At 43.3% G+C, this 22456-nt stretch overlaps 1 protein-coding gene across 1 annotated transcript; it reads left to right on the top strand.

Annotated features, from left to right (window-relative positions):
* The first annotated feature begins 1267 nt into the window (after positions 1-1267).
* On the top strand, positions 1268-18754 carry LOC124467555 (venom phosphodiesterase 1). Its single transcript, XM_047019864.1, has 25 exons — positions 1268-1384; positions 1950-2037; positions 2491-2625; positions 3157-3282; positions 4201-4261; positions 4366-4463; positions 5568-5647; positions 6214-6333; positions 7024-7133; positions 7604-7669; positions 8180-8252; positions 11070-11178; positions 11660-11782; positions 11885-11916; positions 12207-12334; positions 13304-13373; positions 13559-13646; positions 14264-14436; positions 15210-15255; positions 15649-15803; positions 16201-16342; positions 16854-16931; positions 17138-17270; positions 17494-17650; positions 17964-18754. Exons 1-25 carry the CDS (start codon positions 1343-1345, stop codon positions 18135-18137), a joined length of 2607 nt encoding a protein of 868 aa, XP_046875820.1. The 5' UTR covers positions 1268-1342; the 3' UTR covers positions 18138-18754.
* The last annotated feature ends 3702 nt before the right edge of the window (positions 18755-22456 follow it).

Genomic DNA, 22456 nt, shown 5'->3' with positions numbered 1-22456 from the left:
CAGAACATATGGGGGCTTGTTTGGTTTGGAGGCACGATCAGATAATCTTTCAGTGACGCTGGATGCTGTCTTTTTCGAGAAAAGGGCCTTTGTGAAAACATTGTACAATCAACTAAAAACATTGCCAAACAACCCTGATCAACTATTTCATCAATGGGAAGGAATAGATTACGTCCGAGGCAGTTTTGTGGTTTCATCTTTTGTCAGTGATTAAGTGCACATCCATTTCCACCCGTCGGTCCAATTGTGTCTTCATACCCTTTGTTCTCTCTCTCTCTGTTTTTTTTGTGTTGGTTTATGTCTCTGTCTAGCGCTGCCTCTCCCCATTTCTTGTTATCACTATCCCTCCTCCTTCCCCAATAGGACATTTGGAGGTCAGAGTTAAAGAACTGTAAATAAAGATCTACTGTTGTTCTGCTAAATTAGTTTGAAAGACCGACTTTTCTCTGGAGGTATAAAGGTCAGGTCCTCCCATTGATATATAACTACTCTTATCCAATCAGACATTATTACTTTGGTCAGGGTTACATCTCTTTACTTGTGTGATAAGGAGCATGGTGTGGAACCCAGGTGGGCATTGAACCACTAACCTTCCGCCTGGGAACCCAGACCACTCGTCCGAAGGGGAGGATTCCCCAAGATCAGTGGTGGACGGTGGTAGGGTCGTGATTTTCAGTCACAGGCAGACCCATCACAAGGTTGCTGATCCAAACCACCTCTGTTACAGTGTAACCTCTGTGAGCGAGGAGACAAGCTAGTCCTCAAATACACTGGCACATCCCATAGAGACCGCAATCTCAGGTCCTGGCGATGTTACCAGTGCTGTTTTGTGCCCTCTGTTTGGACAAAGCAAGTCAACACTGAAGCAAGCTGCCCATCCCTCTCACAGTGAACACACCCTTTATCAATGACTTCAACGTAGGGTAATAAATGGATTATCCATGATCTACAATCTGGGAACTAAAAGTGGAAGCTGTAAACAAATACAAAGGATGAAAATACAATCCTGATATATGCGCAGGAACCAGATCTCCCTGCTGGTGTAGATGGGTCAGGGTTGTGTCACAGGTAACCGTTTGTCCACAACCTTGCCTCTTCATATCTGGGATCTTGACAGGCCCATAAAGCAGTCAAAGAAACGTGTGGTCTCTCCCGCGGGTAATCAGTAACCTTGCCACTCTTTCGGGAGTTCCAGAGGTGGTTGTCCTTTGTCCGCCAGTTCACAGAGAGCAGAGCTGAGTCAGGTGTCAGAGGGAGACGTTATGAGAGTGCGTGAGTCTGCGCGCGCACGCGGGTCAGAGAGCTTCTGCTTTGTTTGGAGCCGCGGGAGATCGCAGTCATCATGGGGATCAGCAAGGACCTGCTGAAGAGGAAGAAGGTTGTTGTGAGTATCCCTCGGCTGTTCTCATATGACAGGATGACTGGGGTTAGGGTTAGCTGGGATTCATCAACTCTGACTGCACCTCAGGCAAGATGGTTCCCAGGAAACAGGGAAGGATGAGATTTTGTTTACGGGTGAAGGTGTATGAGGATGTATGGTTTGGCGGAAAGTCAATGATTTGTTCCAAAATGTTGAGTCATTTTTTATCAAAACTCCCACCCTACAATTTCCTCTCTGGATTAGTGTCTAGTGACCGGTATGGTTGGATTAGCTGTGTCTGGTGACATGATACAACCGAGCATCCAGGAGGAAAACAGGAGGAAGTTTGACTAATCAAACTAAACAAAGAAATGTATAATAAGTTACCAAAGAACCACTACAGACCTTGAGGATTTCTGCTGTGTACAGACACGTAGGTCAGCTGGGTTCTTATCAGTACTGTAACTCATACTGGGTCTTTTTCAGTGATTCTACAGGCACACACATCCCTTGCTTACGAGTTCAACGGGACATGCCTCGACCTAAGACTGTGTGAATGCTCTTTGTACATGCGTGTGTTTGTTTTCAGATAGGTGCCCTGGCAGTGTCAATCGTCACTATCATCCTCGGGCTCGGACTGGGCTTGGGGCTTCAACTTGAGAAATGTCGCAATAAAGGTAATGAATTCATGCTCTCCTCATTGGTCCCAAAGGCTAGGTGACAGAAACGCTGAAACCAGTTATTGGACTAAGGAGGAGGAGATGGAGAGGTAGAGGAAGTGAAAGAGGGGAGGAGAGGTAGAGGAAGTGAAACAGGGGAGGGGAGGTAGAGGAAGTGAAAGAGGAGAAAAGAGAAGTAGAGAAACCAATTGATAAGAGCAGATAACAGGTGTGAGTAAGATTTAAAAAAAGACCATTCCTCCATCTCCCTGTGTGTCCCCCCCTTCCTCTCTCCATCTCTCCTTGGCTTTTCCTCCCATTTGCTTCTCCTTCATCCCCTCGTCCTCCCTCTATCTTCTCCATTCCTCTTTCTTCTCCTCTCTCCCCACTTCTCCTTCCCTCTGTCCTATCCACCTACTTTCTCCCACCACCGTCCCTCTCTGTCTCCTCCCTCCCTCCCCCCTCTCCCAGTTATCCCCAGTACGTCATGTAGGAACAGGTGTTATGAGCCCTTCGATGAAGAGACGCCCGGCTGCCGATGTGACCAGCAGTGCGTCACTAACGACAACTGTTGCTTTGACTTCCAGGACATCTGTCTCCAACCGAGTGAGTCACGAAACCCACTGTCCCCCTTTGTCTTAGCCGCAAATTCACTTCAAATTGGATTTGACTTGAAAATATGAATATGAATCCATAACATATGGAAATATGAACAATGAAATGTGGAATTATGTTATGCTCTGCTGTAGTTTGTGGAAGTAAGGATCTGGAGGGCTGCTCTTTTTCAGCCGATTCTACGTTTGCAATGGGACCTTTAATTGTCTGTTTAATTAATGGAAAGCTGCAGTACCTGGAGTCATCCTAGTTAGACAGGAAAGCATGAACAGCTTCTCGACCACAATCACAATGACAGAAAGAAACAACCACAGACAACCCCAAATCATCGCGAATCATTGGGACAAACTGACGGAAATAATTTTGGATCCATATGTTGTTCATTCCATTGAGGAGCCACAGAGAATCATTTTGATTTGAATGACTTTTTCATTTGAGTTCTAGCTCTTTCTCCCCATCTCTCTTTTCCCCATCGCCCTCCCCTCTCCCCCCCCCTCCCCCTCTCCCCCTCTCCATCTTCAGTTCAGCAATGGGAGTGCACCAAGCTGCGCTGTGGAGAGAAGAGACTGACAGAGAGCCGGTGCCACTGCTCCGAGGACTGTCTGGGTGCAGGGGACTGCTGTACCAACTACAAACATGTCTGCCAGGGTGAGGCCTTGTGGTTTAAATACTCCAACTACAAACATGTCTGCCAGGGTGAGGCCTTGTGGTTTAAATACTCCAACTACAAACATGTCTGCCAGGGTGAGGCCTTGTGGTTTAAATACTCCAACTACAAACATGTCTGCCAGGGTGAGGCCTTGTGGTTTTAATACTCCAACTACAAACATGTCTGCCAGGGTGAGGACTTGGAGTTTAGATGGATTGGAGCTGTTTTGTGATCTTGGAATTAAATAATTGTCCTTTCCTTTCACTTCTGCAGCCTAAAACATGTTCATAGTAACAGACGTCCCCAAACTTTTTTCTGCAAGGGCCAGATCATTTTTCCTTTCTTTAATATGGGGCCGGGTCGGTCTGTAATAGAAAATTACATGGGCCGGAGTGACTACCAGTATTATTGTGGAGATTTTATTATGATTTAAAATGTATTTATTCTGCTAGATTAGTTTATTTATTTTGTTATGCACCATACATCTGTACATATGAAGGGATATATAGCCTATTAAAAGAGCATTATTACTATCGTAATTATCGTTTTTCATATTCATTGCTATTGAAATCAAAACATTTACTTACTTATGCATATTAATCAGTGTAAAGGGATTATTTTTATTTACATTTACAAAAATGTAATAATAAAGAAATGTCTCTGACATTGTTCAGAGGGCCGGTCCAAATGTGTGGGCGGGGCCATATTCAGCCCGCGGGCCGTAGTTTTTGAACTCAGATTCAGAATGTTTCGAAAGTAATACTTTCCAGACGGATCATGTACAGATCTGATCCATGTCATTGCATTTTAATTGGATTTGAGGAAAGCCAAGACAGTCTTCCAGTACAAGCTCAAGTGTAAATGTTTCCATGTACTAAAGAACCTCTTGTTGTATGCATTTTCTCTGATGAATCCAGGAGAGACGGAGTGGGTGGCGGACGAGTGTGTGGATCTGATCGCTCCCAAGTGTCCCGCAGGGTACGGCCATCCCTGTCCAGCAACAGCAGCTCTTGGTGCATTTACAGTCATTTCCAGTATTTCCAGAGCTTCTCTGATTGGTTCTTCTTCTGTGATTTGCTCAGCTTCAAACAGCAGCCTCTCCTGCTGGTCTCACTGGATGGCCTGAGAGCAGAGTACCTTCAGACGTGGCACTCCCTCATCCCGGTCCTGAACAAACTGAGTGAGTAGCTTGGTCTCTCCATCCCATCATCCCATCATCATCATCATCACCATCCTCATCCTCATTGTCAACATCATCATCACCACCATCCTTACCACCTTGACCTTGATCATCATCCTCATTATCATTCTCTTCATCATCAACATCCTCATCACCTCCATCACCGTTACAATCCCCATCATCGTCATTATCACCATACCTGTCACCATTACCATCACTGTAATCAGAATTGCCAAGATCATCATCACCACCACATGTTGTGTGTGGTGGAATTTCTATGATTGAATGTCTGAGGTCAGAAGAATTTGTCTGTATCTGTTTATTCTTGAAACCGAGGAGGAGCAGTTCTAAAGCAGGATCTTAAATGATGTCTGGAGTAGAAAGGCTCTCTAAAAGTGTCATGATCAGAGCATTCTTTTATACGGTCATTCCAGACAGTTACATTATTCAATGGTTTATGTCTATCGAAAGAGAATCTCTTCAGTAAACAGAAAGTAAAAAGGGAAATAGGTTTCAGAACTGAATACAGATGCTCAATATTAAAAACATAGCTTGAGACAAGAGAGGAGAACTTGTCAGCAAAAATCCCTAGAGTATGGGCAAAACAACCAGGGTTAAACAGTCAAACGTGTTAGACATTTGTCAGCAAACAGAAACTTAAACAATACTGTCTTAGGCCAAAAGGTTATGCTAGCTTTAAAGAAGTTAAAACGTCATCAATAATAGTTCTAGGCCAAAGAATATAAAGACATCTTAAAGAATAGTAATTTCTATTACATTGTGTAAGGGATCGTAGTTGAACAGTGATCCAACATCCTCCTCATTATCACCATCATCATCATCATCATCACTCCCACCACCATTATCACCACCATCATCACCATTATCATCAAAATCATCACCTCATCCTCATAATCATCATCACCATCATCACCATCACCACCACCATCGTCACCATAACATCATAATCATCATTATCACCATCATCATCATCATCATCATGATCACTATCCCCACCACCATCACCACCATCGTCATCACCACCACCTCCACATCATAATCACCTATATATGAGTTAACGGTTCTCCACATCCTTCTGTCCAGAAACCTGTGGCACTTCAACCCCCTTCATGCAGGCAGTGTTCCCCAGCAAGACCTTCCCAAACCACTACACCATTGCCACGGTGAGTCACTGCTGAGAAATATTATGGTCTGCTATCTGGAGTAGATTGTACAGGAAGTGGTCCTAAACCAGTAAATATGCTGCTCTCTTAGTGGGAAAATATCCTGCAACACTTCTAATCAGTCACTTAACAACAAGGTCGATCAAGACACCGTGGCTTGTTTCACATTATTGTGGTTCAAAATCTGTACTTCCCCCGGGGAAAGATAAGTCAATAAATACATGACCTATTTTCAAGGGTTCTATTTGAGAACCCTGGGAATTTGAAGTGCTGACCTTCTACAAACTGATGTTGTGTTCACTTTTTCTCCCCCCTTCCTCACCTCCCTCCCCCCTTCCTCACCTCCCTCCCCCCTTGCTCACCTCCCTCCCCCCTTCCTCACCTCCCTCCCCCCTTGCTCACCTCCCTCCCCCCTTCCTCACCTCCCTCCCCCCTTCCTCACCTCCCTCCCCCCTTGCTCACCTCCCTCCCCCCTTCCTCACCTCCCTCCCCCCTTGCTCACCTCCCTCCCCCCTTCCTCACCTCCCTCCCCCCTTCCTCACCTCCCTCCCCCCTTCCTCACCCAGGGTCTGTATTCAGAGTCTCATGGGCTGGTGGATAACACCATGTATGACCCAGTGTTTGACTCCTCCTTCAGCCTCTCCAACCAGGAGAAGGATAACCCCAGGTGGTACCAGGGACAGCCAGTGAGTTCTGTCTTGTTGTACAAGGGTTAGGCATTGCTCAGTGGTAGAGTGTACATCAAAAATGTATGTTAAATGTGTAAAAATGTTGCATAAGAGTATACTAAAGAATACTATGCTCTTTTGTACGGTCTGGTCATGTTTTGCAGTACAACTTGAGAGACTCTGCCCAGAATTGAATGTTTTTCTGCTATTGCACTTGAAGGAATTTGGTGGCCAGGGGCCTCATTACAGAAAAATATCCTAACTGCTTGTCCTATCTTAACTTCAGTTTCAAAGATAGGAAAAATCTTATCTTCCTTTTACAGAAGCAATTCTTAAACAGGCAACCCAACTGGCTAGGCAGGACAATCATCAGAGGTCTAGTGAAGTATCCCCATAGCAGTGCTCCAAGGGAAATCAGCAAATCAGTCTGATCTATGTGACAGTTGATAGCCGATCTATGTCATATCAGATCTATGATGCAGATCTATGTTATTGCGGATGTGTGTTTAGCAGAACTGTGTTTTTGCCCAGTTCGTTTTATTAGAAGTAGCAGAGCCGTTTATTTAATTGAAACAGAGAAAGTATTGAGCTAATAAAGAATGCGGTACAGTATATTGTGTGCCATGAAACTTTATTTCAACCTTGTGTATTACTGCGAGTTCTTCCTCTGTGGTTGTAGGACGTGTGACCCAACATTCCTTCCTGTAGGTGTGGCTCACGGCCAAGTACCAAGGTCGAGGGTCGGGAACTTACTTCTGGCCGGGGTCAGATGTAAAGGTCAATGGCAGCTTCCCAGACATCTACGTTCCCTACAATGGGTATGATGACCTCATAAAGCAGGTCAAAGATGATATCCTGCTCCCTCCACCTCGCTTCTTTCAACCTCTATCTCTCTTTTTATGACTTCTCGATTACTACATCTCTCTCTCTCTCATTCTCTATAGATCTCTCTCTCTCTTTCTCTCTCAACCTGAAATCAACCTGAAATGACTTCACATATAAGATAAGATATACCTTTATTCATCCCACAATGGGGAAATTTGGGCATTGCAGCAGCAAAGTGCACAGAAGTATACATAGAAATTTAAAAAGTTAGTACGATAAAAAAGTATAATAAAAAAGATATGAAAAGATAACACCAGTTGCATATGGAGACCTAATATAAATAAACACATATACATATTGTACTGTAGTTATTGCACTTTAAGTGTGTCCATGAGTTATTTAAAATGGTTGAGTCCTGTTTTTAAAGGAATGAGCCCACTTTTATCACTGCTCTTTGTTCCAGTAAAATCCCATTTGAGGAGAGAGTCTTCACCCTGCTTAAGTGGCTGCAACTGCCAGACAATGAGAGGTAATGATCATAAATTCTGTGTGTGAGTGCGAGGGGGGGGAACTTGCCTCCATTGATCTATTTTTAAGTGCTCAGTGGAACATATGTTCGTTGTTCCTGGTAACTGGACACACCCCTGCCGGCCACTATGGCATTTGTTCTAACCTTATGACTTACTGATGGACTTCCGACAAACCCAGATATGACTATCATCTATTTAGAACTCAGTGCCACAGATCAAACTATAATCTTTTCTTTTTTTACATTTGATTGATTCAGCAGAACCCTTTCAACCAAAGCCATGTACAAATATAATACTGCTTGTTGAAATTGCAACATGTAGAACACTTTGAAGCAATAAGTGTACAGTACAGAAATATTAGAAATAAACTAACATTCTCATCTAACGTACAGTGCTGCTGTATGTTGCATGCATGTTCTCTAGTCCACTTGTCTGCACTGCTGGGACAGGCAAATCAAGCACTTGAACAACATACATGTAGCCAAGGTAACGCCTGTTGTTCTCTTCAGACCAGACTTCTTCACCCTGTATCTGGAGGAACCAGACAAATCAGGACACAGCTTCGGACCTGTCAGTGGAGGGGTAAGGTCAAAGGTTAAAGGTCACAATCCCACAGAGAGAGGGAGGGTAAGAGAGAAAGAAAGAAGGACAGACAGGATACAAAGACAAAAATAATGGAACAAAAGGAGATAGAGAGAGAGAGAGAGAGAGAGAGAGAGAGAGAGAGAGAGAGAGAGAGAGAGAGAGAGAGAGAGAGAGAGAGAGAGTGAGAGAGAGAGAGAGAGAGAGAGAGAGAGAGAGAGAGAGAGAGAGTGAGAGTGAGAGTGAGAGAGGAGGAAGTCAATGGTGCAAAAACAATTTCCCACCTTACAGTTTGACCTCGTTTGACTTTTTTGCAACTGTTCAAAAGATGTCGGACGAGTAGCTAAAGCCGTCATTGCTGATAACAGTTTCAACTAACGGAAAACGTCCTTTGAATAGGCCTCCCTCAAACAGTCCATAAACACACAAACACACATTTACACATACAGTACACACACCCATAAACACGTACAGACATGCTTACACACACACATACACACACAAACACACACGGATACACACACATGCTCATACACGCAAACAGGTTTAAACACTAATCTAATCTCTAAAAGTGTGCAGGTTGAAGGTTGCAAACACACACTGACGCCCAAATTATAGGATCTCTGGATGTCTGAACTAGCTTCCTTCTCATCTTCCTTTATGTCTTCTCCCCACACCTCTTCTCCCCTCTCCTCTATCCCCACATCTCCTCTCCTCCCCTCTCGCCTCTCCTCACATCTCTTCTCTCCTCTGTCCTCACATCTGCTCTCTTATCCTCTCCAGGAAAAAAGTTGTCCCATAACTGGTCAACTATTATACACACCACTGGTAAACAAGATGTAGCAGCCTACTTTACATGTGCTCAGGGGCGCCGTATAGAAAAGTTGGGACAATTCCAAGGGCCCCTGACTAAAAGGGGCCCACAAAAATAGGTAATAACTGATATAAAATTATATTTTATATTATATAAACCATCATCATTGAGTGTATATCTATATTTCAAATATACTAATACAATTAATGATGTCTTTTTTTTTAACTTGTTTTTGGCAATAAAAATGAAATATCCCCTTTGACCAAAAAGTAAACATCCATATTGACCGACCACCCCCCTGTATCTTCATGAAATGGTTTGGTCCTGTCTTAAGGACATTTTTTATGGTGGCTTTTAATCTTGCATCAAATAGTGAACTGCATACTGTATACAAACCTTTTTTTTCATGGGGCCCAAAATTCCTGGCGGCCCTTGCATGTACAAGACCAACAGAGAGGAAGAGAGACAGAGATTTAGAAGTGTGGGGACAAAGAGAGCGAAGGAGAGAGGGACAGATAGATTGAGAGGGACAGAGAGAAAGCAACCAAAAAAACGAATGAAAGCATAAAGTCTCCCTCACAGTATAACCCTGTTTCTTGTTTTGTAACCACAGGGCTGTCAACACAGGCTCAACTAAAAGCTAAAGATTCCAGCGCTGATAAGATGCAGTTTCAATAATCTGAAAAGGACAGGGCTAAAGTCCTTTGAATAGACCTCCATGAAACCGATCTGGGTGATTGTAAACCATAAAGGATTATCACGAAAGAGCTTTAATGGGGTGTTAACTGTCTCAGGGACATATGCTGTTCGCATGTCATGTTGTTTAATGCAGCAAGACCTGTTGTCAACAAAACAGGATGTGAAGCACACGATGGTTGATGGCATGACGTTGGTTTAATGTTTTCGTTAAGTGTTTATTTATAGAGCTTTTAACAAACTGTTGCTGAGTGTAGAGTAAAGTCAGCTGGTGACTATACTGCTGTTTATGTACCAGTGCACACGTGTATTTTGAGGCTTAGAAAATTGTTTAGGATGAGGAGGGGTCAGGCTCTCAGGTTCACATGCCACATCCTAAACAGCAGAACGCTTAACAGCTGAGATGTTTATGGAAGGGTGCTTCCTCAAGTCGGTCAACTAAACAAATTACCTTTGTCATCACGAGTCATCTTGATCGCATGTTCTGATTCTGAGGGCCTCATGAACTAACGCTTTTGCGCCCACTTCAGGCGTATTTGTTTCGCAATTGAGCGTAAAAGCATGGCGAGGTGTGTACAAACATGCCGCACTGAGGTAAAAGCGCAGACTGCCTGCAGCGGGAACTGAAAATGTCAAATTGCCCTTTTCCGTAGCATGCATATGCATTTAAGGGAGGGTCAAGGGAAAAGTGGGAATTTCCCATACAGAAAACGAAAATGTGTACGAAAATCCTGGAGTGATGGCTGCTGTGTTTCTGATTGGCAAACAGCTCTCAGATCGGCAGAAAACTTACCTCCGTATGCCTGCGCCTTGTCCATTAATTATAGCGGGGCAAGTTACCCCTTACTTCTCAGCGTGAGAAATACAAGGTGTTGAAATGGTTGAGTCTCACAGCGAATGCTTGAGACTTGAAAGCCCTGGTATGAAATATTGTAGTATGGTAGTATGGGCAGTGGGACTCACCGTTAGACTAGCAGGCACATTTAAAAAGGATTCCGCCTTCACCCTTTAATTTTTTGTTCTGCCAAGGAACAAAACACAGCAGCCTTTTAATATGCATTTTAAGATCTTCTTCTGCCATAAATGTACTTGCCTATGTAAGACCCTTTGAAGTATGCATGTGGGGGAACTCTTCAAGGCAAACTGTTCAGGCAGTGGTATAAAAAGATTCATTTTTATTTTCTTTAAGTTGACAATTGATTATATTGTCGTCAGGGAGGCAGGATGGACAAACAGAAGACTTACAAACACTACTTCCAGCCAATCAAACTGTACTTCTGTGAGTGAACCAGTGTTGTGTTATCCAGCTAATTGAGGCCATCCAGGGCGTAGACCAGATCATCGGGCAGCTGATGAACGGACTGAAGCAGATTAACCTGCACCAGTGTCTCAACATCATCATCGTGGCTGATCATGGTACAGTCAATTTCAAACAACTTTGAGGTGCTTTGATTCACCTCACAGTTCAGCACCTTTAGTACTGATCCACTGATTTTGTTGGAACAGGCAGCACGAATCAAGTGCACTTATGTGACTGTTTCAGGCGGATGATTCTGAAACAAACAATGTTCTCACAAACATTGTTCGTGAGAACAATGAGAACATGTTCTCTCATGGTACAAAGCTGAGTACAATGAGAACATGTTCTCTCATAGTACAAAGCTGTATACTTTCTCAAACGGTGTATATCCACAAACCTGTACACCCTTGTAAGAACAAAAAAAAAACATTCCTTTTTTTATATGTCTTATGAATGGGAAGCCTTTGTGGTGTGGAAGTATGTGTGGATGAACAAAAACTGTGGGTGTATATGTCTATATGACCATATGTGTGTGTTTATATGACAGTTTTGTGGGGGTGCGTACTGGGATTGATGTGTGTCCCCTCCCACCCCTAGGTATGGAAGCCATGAGCTGTGACAGGAAAGAGGTCTTGCAGGATCTGGTGGGGAACGTCGGGCACCTGTACGTAGCTGAAGGTCCGTTCGGACGTATCCGGGCCAGGGACAAGACACAAACCTGTGAGCACCAGTTGGAAGCGTCCAATACAATCAAATTCTGTTGGTAAAATGTTGACCCTTACTCTTGAGCTGAAACTGGTATCTCTGGTATCTTTTTGCAAGTGGATTCAGAAGGTCTTGTGGCCAACATGACGGTGAGTGTGAAGCGCAGTTGTGATCCGGTCACAGTGTGTGCCCACAACTCCCAAACACACACACACTTTATTCACACACATCGTTCAATTAATTAATTTGGCAACAATGTAGTTCAATGAACTGAAACACGACACATCTCTATCCTCTCCATCTCGTAAGGGTTGGGATGGGTATATCTCAGCGGTAGAGCATTGAACTGGGGTCACCGGTTCAAATCACCCCCTGTATGTCCCCTTGGATGAAAGTGAAATGAATCCAGTCTTGTCATCTGCTGCTGGTTGTTCCTCAGTGTAAGAAACCAGACCAGAAGATCAAGGCCTACCTCAAGTCACATCTGCCCAAACGTTTCCACTATGCCAACAACAGACGCATCGAGGACGTCACCGTACTGGTCACACCTCAATGGCTGTTAGAGAGGTACATCTCAGACCCTATCAAAGGGCTGTTCAAGCCTGGTCCTTTGGGTCCACTGTCCTGTATGCTTTAGATATTTCCCTGCTCCAACACACCTGAGTCAAATGAATGGCTTGTTATCAGGTTCTGTGGAAGTCTGAATGACTATTCGTTGGAATCAGGTGTGTTGGAGCAGGGTAAACATCGAAAACATACAGGAGGGTGGACGCAGAAGACCAGGATTGAACACTCCTGCCCTATCCATTCGATTTACCCGACAGGTCTGCCCCACCTTGTTTCTGAAAAGAGAGATTACACTGTAGGTTTCTATGGAAACCTTAGCTAGCACACACAAATCTAGCATACATGACTATTCTCATCATTTGTTTATCTGCCCAGCTATGTTCCTGGATAGATATGTTATATTATCCTGTAGGTTTTCCATCGATCCTAATCTACCTCAACTGTTTCTCATTGTTACCTGGTTGACAAGCTGAACCAGGTCAATGACGACTGGGGTTGAATGGAAAACCCCCACAGGATGGTGTCTCTTTAGGAACAGGGGTTTTTCTCTTTTGTTTTGGGTTTGATTCAAAGAATAAACAAGCTTATTGTTCATTCTTTGTGGATGATTTGGCCTCCCTTACTTCCAAAACAGCAGAAAGATCTGTTGGCCTGGCAACATATGTTGCACACAGTTCATTCACATCAGTTCAAAGAGTTAAACCGGAAATTAAGTGTGTCTGAAAGTCTTTCAGAAGTATGTATAAAAGCTATATTCATAAAGATGCTGTATACATGATCTGTACCTTGGAGGTCTCTCTTATGTTGTGGTTGACAGACAGACAACCAACATTTTCAGGAAGGATGTAATAAGAGATAGCTTTGTATAATTATTGTTTTTGTGTGAAGTCTGCAAGTTGTTATTATGTCAGTGTGGATTGTGCATGGAAGGTCCCTAGTGTAGTCTGATACTTGTTATTGATGTAAAAGGACCCCAGGTTCTCTGAAGTTCTGCTCTGGAGGGAATCATGGATGGGATAACGATGTAGACAGCATGCATGTGAGTACAGAGGAGGGGTAAACCCTGACCCCAACACATACCCTGACCCCAACACAAATCTTGACCCCAACACATACCCTGACCCCTATCCTGACCCCATATACCCTTACCTGGACTCTCATACCTTAGCGTACATACAGTATTTTGTTTATTCTTAAAGGCAAACATGTATTTCTCTTTCCCAGGCCATGTTCCTGAGCTACGGGCCAAAGTTCCTGTCCAAGACGGAGGTGCAACCATTCTCCAGCATTGAGCTGTACAACCTTATGTGTGGTGAGTACTACAGTACAGTACAACCTTGTGGAGTGGAGCGGCTATGTATGTAAGTCATAACTATGAGGGAGTCAGGTGGCTGAACGGTGAGGGAATCGTGCTGGTAATCTGAAGGTCGCCAGTTAGATTCCCGGCCATGCCAAATGACGTTGCGTCCAAGGCACTTCACCGTATTTGCCTCGGGGGGAATGTCCCTGTACTTACTGTAAGTCGCTCTGGATAAGAGCGTCTTCTAAGTGACTAAATGTAAAACCGAGAGAGCAGTCCAACACAGCCAAGGTAACAGCAAAGGGCAGTGCGTCTCCACCGGGTCCACCCACCACAAGCAGGCTGTAGGCAGACGTACAGGGCATGGCTGTAGGCAGATGTACAGGACATGGCTGTAGGCAGACGTACAGGACATGGCTGTAGGCAGACGTACAGGACATGGCAGGTGGCAGGTGAAAGTAGAAAAACGACAAAACAGAGAGGACAGGATTGTGCTTCATAAGGTCCTGTGTGTGTGTGCTTGTGTCTGTGTGTGCATTTGTGTGTGCGCGTGTTTGTGTATTTATGCATGGATTGGTGTGTGTGTGTCCATCTTAATGCGTGTGGTTCGCACGTGTGTGTGTATACAGACGTGCTGGAGATCTCTCCGTACCAAAACAACGGGACCCATGGCAGTATGAACCACCTGCTGAGGGTGCCCTGGCACACCCCAACACCCCCCCCAGAGCAGACCCCCCCGGGGCAGTGCCCTCTCCTGGCCCTCGAACCCACAGACCACCTGGGCTGCTCCTGCCTCGCCTTGGTACTTTGAATGTATTTATTTATAAAAATATATAGAGATAGATTTGTTCATATACAGTGTTTTGGTTTATATATGATGTGTGTTCATATCTTTGCTTACATATTTGTTTGAAAGGAACCGCTGATTGAGAGTTGAACCACTGACTTTCTGGATGAGGAAATCAAACATGTTGCAAAATAATATGACATTTCCAAGTAAACGAGACCAAAGTATTTTGTCCCTTTTCCTGCATGGAATGGATTGCAATAAAACAGGTCTATACCCCGAATCACAGCTGAAATAAAAAACATTGAAACAAAACATTTGGGGGCCGCCCGTGTGGTTCACAGGGTAGAGTGCATATCACAGTGGGGGTTCAGGCATGTCCTCCCCTCTCTCTCCCTGCTTTCCTGTCTCTGACTGTCTCTATCAAATTAAATCAATCCATAAAAGGTCAAAACCGATACCTTCATACACTCCATAGTATGCTGTGCTGAGAATCTGACTCAGTTGGCAAGAGTGATTTCAGAACTGGGAATAAATTACCCAATTCTTGACCTTGCGTTTCTGTGAATGGTGACTTTGTGTAAGTTTGTTTATATGAGACACTGAGTTTTCCACAGTGTCCACAGTTGTAATTCTGACAAAGTGGACAGTCAACCCTGGGATTCAAACTGAAACCTTTCCAACTTGAGTTTGTTTAGTTAACCTAACGATGTTAGGGTTTGAGATCATTACGCTTTCAACTTTGATGTTGTTCCTAATCTTATATTCTTTCTTTTTTGTCTCCTCAGTCCGGGAACAGTGTTAATAGCCGCCTGAATCTAACTTCAACAGAAGGTAAACCTTTTCATCTGAAGATTAGCTAATAAGAATTCAGGGTGAAGGTTAGCTGATATCAAATGTGCTTAATTCATGTTGGTTCAAGCATCTATTGAGCATTTACTGTATAAACTGACCCAACCAAACAATATCAAAATAAAGCATTATCCAAAATTTGTATTTCAATTCAGAAATGTTTATTGATCCCGTTTGAGACTATTGGTTGGCAGACAGGGTTTACAGAAATGCACAACAGATTAGTCCATTCCATATGTGTATTGGATTTGAATAAAACACCTCTGCTACAGGATATTATCGGCGCGTATACACAAACTCTACTAATATATAATATAGTGGCACTACATAACTATATAGTTACACTATATAATTCCATAATCCCAATCTCTTCAGTGTCCGAGGTGGAATGGAGGCATATGTTGTTTGGTCGTCCCAGGATGATGCAGGGAGGGGAGGACTACTGTCTGCTCCCACATCAGGGCTTCGTCAGCGGGTACAGTCAGAGGATGCTCATGCCCCTCTGGAGCTCCTTCAACCTGGACAAACCAGTAAGGTTATGGTGTGAGGAATCATGTGCTTTCCGAGTTTTGTGTTTCTGTGAACCCTAACCTAGTACAAAACCTAACCCTGAACCTAACCCAATACAAAACCTAACCCTGAACCTACTGCTAACCCGACGCGACCTGTCCATTGGCTTGTGGTTGCAATTGTAAGTACCGATTGGGTTCAGGGAGTCAGATGGCTGAGCGGTGAGGGAGTCGGACTAGTAATCGATTCCCTGCCAAGCCAAATGACGTTGTGTCCTTGGGCAAGGCACTTCACCCTACTTGACTCGGGGGGAATGTTCCTGTACTGACTGTAAGTCGCTCTGGATAAGAGCGTCTGCTAAATGTAAATGTTTAACTTAACTAAAATTTCTCCCACAACCTCACCCCACCCTCACAGGATGACATAGGCCCGTTACCCGTGGTAACCCCAGACTGCCTCAGGGCAGATGTGCGTGTTCCACCCGCAAACAGTCCCAGATGTGACCAGTACAGCCAGCCAGCAGCCGGGAACATTTCCCACGCGTTCCTCTACCCGCCCAGTGAGTATGGCAACGTGGCATGTCTACGTCAAGTGGCACACCACCAGATTCTCTGGTGTCTCACACACAACGAATTCTATTAATCCAATGTTGTCATAGTCATCCTTCCCTTTCTCCTCCGTCTCCTCCTCCTCATCCACCTCTTCTCATCCTCTACCTTCTCTCCCCCCCCCCCCCCTCCCAATCCTCCTCCTGTTCCATCCCTGCCAGTGGGTGTGTAATATTTTCTACCATGATGTGCGCACTCCACTCTCCAAAAGAATGCAGCTGGGAGTTTTCCTTCAACAAGATAGGGTTGAGAGGGCCTCAGTCCTACTTCAATTGGCATGTGCGTGGGCTGCCCAGCATTGACATGACCACATTGATTTAACTAATGTGGTTTAGCTGGTGTGGTGTGCTTGTATTGTTTTGTTCAAGGTCAGACTCAGGGGTTATTCATATTTGAATTGAAGTGAATTGCTGGTCCTTACTAGGATAGTAGAACAACTGTGGGTGTGTTTGTGCTTTCCAGACTTAAACACAACAGCAGAGGAGCAGTACGATGGACTAACAATGAGCAACATAGTTCCCATGTACCCTGAGTTCAAGAGTAAGTATTGCACCACTCACACACACACTCACACCAGTTCAAACACTCTCCCCTCCATTTATCCCTCCATCACTCACCTAGTCTCATATCACATCACTTGCTTATTCGGTTATGTTCTCTTATCTGCACCATATCCCCCCCTCCCTCACCTCATTCTTTGCTCCATCTCCACTTCCTCCTCTCTCTGTCTCCCCCTCCCTCCCCAGAGTTATGGGACTTTTTCCACTCCACTCTGCTGAGGAAGTACGCCAGTCAGTACAATGGCGTGAACGTGGTGACAGGGCCAGCGTTTGACTACAACTATGACGGCCACTATGACTCAGCTGACCAGATACAACAGTAGGCAGTCTGGGGACTTAAGTGAACGCTAACCCTAGAAATGAAATGCTAAAGTTTAGTATACGTTTTAAAATAATACTAATGTATGTATTTAACAGATGCATTTTTCCAAAGCAGTGTACAGGGGGGATTTGAACCTGTGACCCATTGATATTTGGTCAAATGTTCTACCGTGGAGCTATAATAATCCCTGTTTATATGTGCTCTTCTCGTTGCTCCTCAGCTATGTGTCTGGGACGACCATTCCCATCCCCACACACTACTTTGCAGTGCTAACCAGCTGTCGGAACTCCTCTCAGCCAATCAGCAGCTGCGACCAGCAGCTTCAAACCGTCTCCTTCCTGGTTCCCCACCGACCAGATAATTCAGAGAGCTGCAACGTAAGTCTGACCGGCAAATGGAGAGATGGAGGGACAGAGGGGAGGAGAGACTGAGACAAAGAGAGAGGTTGTGATAGAGAGGGAAAAACTTTGAGATGCGTAGAAAGCAGGATGGTGGATATTAGTATTTGCTTGCTTCAAATTGCGTTATTGTCAATTCAAATGGTTATCTTCTGAAAGTTTCAAAAATACATATTTTTTTATTTATTTTTATGGTTTCCCATTGACTGGTAACGAAGTGGACCATCTTTGTAAACTTCTAGAATCTTTGCTTCCTACCATTGACCATTATGTTCTCTGGCAACCCCCCCAGAATGCAGACTCTGAATCCTTATGGGTCGAGGATGTCATGTGGTTCCACCAATCACGCGTCAGAGATGTAGAGTGGATCACGGGATTGGACTTTTACCAAAATAGCTCCCGGCCAATCCCTGAGATTTTACAAATGAAGACATGGCCAACGGCTGCTATTCACAGGAAACCCTGAAATTAAACATAGTTATAAACTATTAGATAAGTAAAGAGACTCTGCTACTGTAATAATACACAAGTTCACTTATATAAAATGTCCAATATGATATCAATGTGTATATATAGAACCTATTTGAACATGGGATGCCAATGCATAGCTGGAGAGTGTACAATAACGACAAAGAAATGATGTAAAAGTGATGCTTTCTTTATATCTTATAATCTCAGGTTTTGTAGACCGTTAGACTGCTAATGTGTGTTCTGTATTAACAGCTTAGATCTGCATGTCTTTTGATTGCCTTCTTGTAATAATGTACATGTTCATTTAGTAGACACTTTTATTCAAAACCAGTACAGTGATTAAATGTGTTGTTAACTGTACATGCCCCAGATCAGGCCCTTCCTTATACTTAAATGTTTGAAGTTGTTCCAAATAGTGTATGGTTGTCTCAGAGTTTGCATCGGTAGGATTGGTGACTCACATCAATATTTGTAAGGAATGTACTGAAATGTACTGGTACTAGTAGTAACAGTTGGTTGATTGCGTCCAGTACATTTCCAACCTCACATTTCTTCATATCAGATTTTTCAGACTTGTGTAACAACATCAATTAAAATACAATCCTAAAGAAATAATTTTCTCTCCACTTTCCTCAATCATCAGAAGCATGAGCTGATTGGTATCCCCATATTTGGATGATTTTTTAAATAAAATTCATATATTTTAACACATTGTTAATGTCAGTAGGTGAAGGTATATTTAATTAGCACAACTGAGTGGCTCTCAAATCTATACTAAATCTCTGCCAGTAAGAGAGATAGATGGTCAGTTGTTGGCTGTGGATACACTTGTGTGCTGAATGTGTAGGCAATGATGTCATGTTTATTTTATTGCTGTATAACGAGGCCTGATAATGAGCGCTCTGTTCAAACCATTCTGGGGCCTGTTCCATAAAGGCCGCTCATAAAAGCTAGACTTAAAGTCCTAAACCAGAATTGAATAAGTTTAATAAGTAAAAAAAGCGGTTCCATAAAGGCCAATTTCAGCTCACGCAGTCCTACTAATTCAAGTCAGATTTAAGTAGTCAAGCTAATTGCGCGTGCACCCTATTCTTAAGCAGCCTGAGAGGTAAAACATGGATCATACAATCCACCACGGCAAAAGCAATGCACACGGCCACGTGACTTCTTCCAGAAAGAACGTTCCCTTAAAACGTGTACCATGACAGCTCCCTCATCCACCGCTTCAATCAAAATAAAATGACACGCCATGATTGACGTCGTGAACGATAGGCTACGTAGGTCGAGGACCTTTTTAGACCTTTACTTCGCTGATTAAAAAACACCCTCTAAACTCATCTAAATTGGCTTTTTTGACATTGAGTAGCCTACTATTAATCATTACATTATCCAGTAGCCTAACTTTTTAACATGGTTTTTGTGTCGGGGAAATGTAGGGTGGATTTAGGTTTGTTTTGCAATTGTAGGCTACTGTTAACAATTATATTGCTATGATAATTATACTTGGATAATTTAGATTGAGATATAGGCCTGCCTGATGCCTAAACATTTGAAATCACAAACTGACATTCATACATTAACGGCTATGGTGTGTAGTCTATCAAAGCATTGTTCATCATTGTTTAATGCATTAGGCTAAATGTTGTAGCCTATGTAGGCTATTTAAGTTGATTTTCTATCAATGTTGAACATATTGAACTGATGAGAATAAGAAAATGAGAATATATGTGGTAAATCATCGTTTCCCGTTGGGTCATTGTTGGAGAAACGTCTGGTTAAGCACCAAGTCACGCTAAGCCTGACAGTTAGACTGACCCTGACCAAACTAGTTTCGCAGCCTAAGTTGCCATGGTAACCGAGTTCGAACTACGTTGAGCTAGCTTTATGGAACCGAATGAACTAGAAATGGGTCAGACTAACTGACATAAGTCTGGCTTATTCGGTAAACTCGCTTTATCGAACAGGCCTCTGGTCTCCATCTAAAACAAGGACATATTTACGTTTCTATGATGATGAAACATGACAAGCAAGCAGTCTCCGGTTCGCACTCACAAAACAATGTGAGGTTTCTGACCTCACCATCAGTGACAGACATGTACTCAAAGAATATTTAAAAACAGACTATGAGCTCAGACAGGGGGTCCTATGTTTAGAATATGTTATATTGTGGTGCTTGTTTGAGAGTAAGCCTGGTTGAAAGGCTGGTCTAACCAGCAGATGGAGGCAAAGATTTACAAGGTCTAATTTGTTCTCAAAATACAAACAAGAACATAGTTAGCATTTTTTTTTTTACTTAGTTAACCTAAATACTATGTTGTGAGTATGTGTGGCCAGAGTGTTTCCCGGTCACAATATTTCCCACAAGAACTGAAGCTTTTAAAATCCTTTCTAGAAAGTTGTCAACATTTAGGGATTGCAATGCAAGAGATGGATTTAGTCCAAATAAGTGCATTCGCAAATGTTATTTAGCCTATTCAACGTTATGAGCTGCAAAGTTCAGACACAGGACAACAGAAGCACTTAAGCACAGGATGTTGTCTCAGTGACAATATCCAGCGATTGTCATCTGTTGTATCACCGGATTGGAATCAAGGCTAGACGTATATATTACCATCACTGCAATGACCAAGCCTGGAGTCCCCCCAGAAACAGACTTATCTGCCGAGTCCATATAAGGGTCCTTTAGCAATTCAACTCTTCTCTCTTCCTTTCTCTCTGAATGAGGAATACAATTGAGTTGGTATGTAGAGGTCAGCTCTGGTCAGCTTTGTCACAGACAGGGTCGGTCCTAGGCAGGGGCGTCTTAATAGCACCTGAGGCCCCTGGGCTATGGATTTTATTTTTTTTGAGGCCCCCTGCCCGCTGATCGCAAATGTCAAAAGTTTAGTCTTGGTAGCGATTGAGTTGCTTGTATTTTTATTTACGTTCCGTTGCACGGTTTAGGCTGAAATTTCGTTTTTGTGTCAAAAAGTGCCTTGTGTCAACGAAGGGTACTGTGCTAGCATCCGTCACAACGTCAGCACACGTTAGCAACAACGCATGGATACAACGTGCATTGCTGTGTCTATGGTTGTGTCAGGCCAAATAGACCTAATCAGAATGTTTGTAAACTCGTTCGATAGCTGGTGCTAGCTACCAAGGAACGCCAAGTTAGTCACAATTAAATAAAGAAAGAAATAGGTAAATTAATAGATAAATACATACAGAAATAAATATGGCTATGAAATTAACTCTGAAATAAAAAAAGATGCCAATAAATATATAAATAAAGCATTTTATAATTATATAGCTGAATCCATTTACCGACATCAATAAATAAATACATTTATTTATTTCAAAATTACGTTTTTGTAAAGACAACATTTATTTATTTCATGGGACTTTTATTTCCTAATGCCTCATTTATAAATTTTTGGAGACTTTTACGCACCACATTTATTTCCACATATTTCCACACCACTTTTATTTCCACACCACATTTATTTCTGATCTCACATGCAAAGGAGAGGGGCGTGGTTATCTTCAGACCAACGCAGCTGCACACCTAGATTTCTAGATAGCTATGCTACCTACCTGTATGGGGGGTGACAGTGGCATCGCACTGCCGAAAAGCATACAATGTAGACAAGCTTTGCCCTTAATGTCTGTGTCGTCTGTGCCTTTTTATTGGTTCCCAATGGGAGTGATGGTGGTGACCAGTAGCCTACGTGTGGGGACTTGGTCTTTGATAGCTACGAGGTCGCGCTGAAGTTACCTTTGTAAACATTGCTTTCGCTCGTGTGACGTGTAAAGGCCGAAATATGCTTCTGCGTCTCCGTTCACGGATGGGCGGGCGCATGGATACGCACGACACGGACAGATAGACTGCGTTTATGGTTCTACGTAGGCTGTGGGTGCTGAAAACCACCAGGTGGCGCAACGTTTTTTGTGAGACGTAGTCGAGTGTTTATTTACCTAGGTTACGGAGAAGTCAGAGCAAATTTACAATTCTAAAACTGGTTGTTCCCATCCTTGATTGTGATTGGCTACATCGCATTCCATGCTGTTGTAAAATCCAGCATAACCTCAGCGGTTGTCCTCATAACATTCTTTAACATTCAATTTTACTGCGCATCGAATATTTCAAATTGAAAAAGACGGCAAAGATGTTCATCTGGCTGTTGCGTGTCAAGGATTTATGTAGGAACTATACTTTGTAGTGGCGGAAGAATGACGGTTCATTATTAAACTATTTCGTTTCTATTAAACTCCGCTTCGCGTCGTGCCTAACAACTCCCCTTACCTGTTCTAAAATCAGCGTAAACCACGGCCTCT

The sequence above is a fragment of the Hypomesus transpacificus genome, chromosome 4, assembly GCF_021917145.1.
Source record: "Hypomesus transpacificus isolate Combined female chromosome 4, fHypTra1, whole genome shotgun sequence".
Classification (NCBI taxonomy): domain Eukaryota; kingdom Metazoa; phylum Chordata; class Actinopteri; order Osmeriformes; family Osmeridae; genus Hypomesus; species Hypomesus transpacificus.
This window is presented reverse-complemented; position numbering and strand designations above follow the sequence as displayed.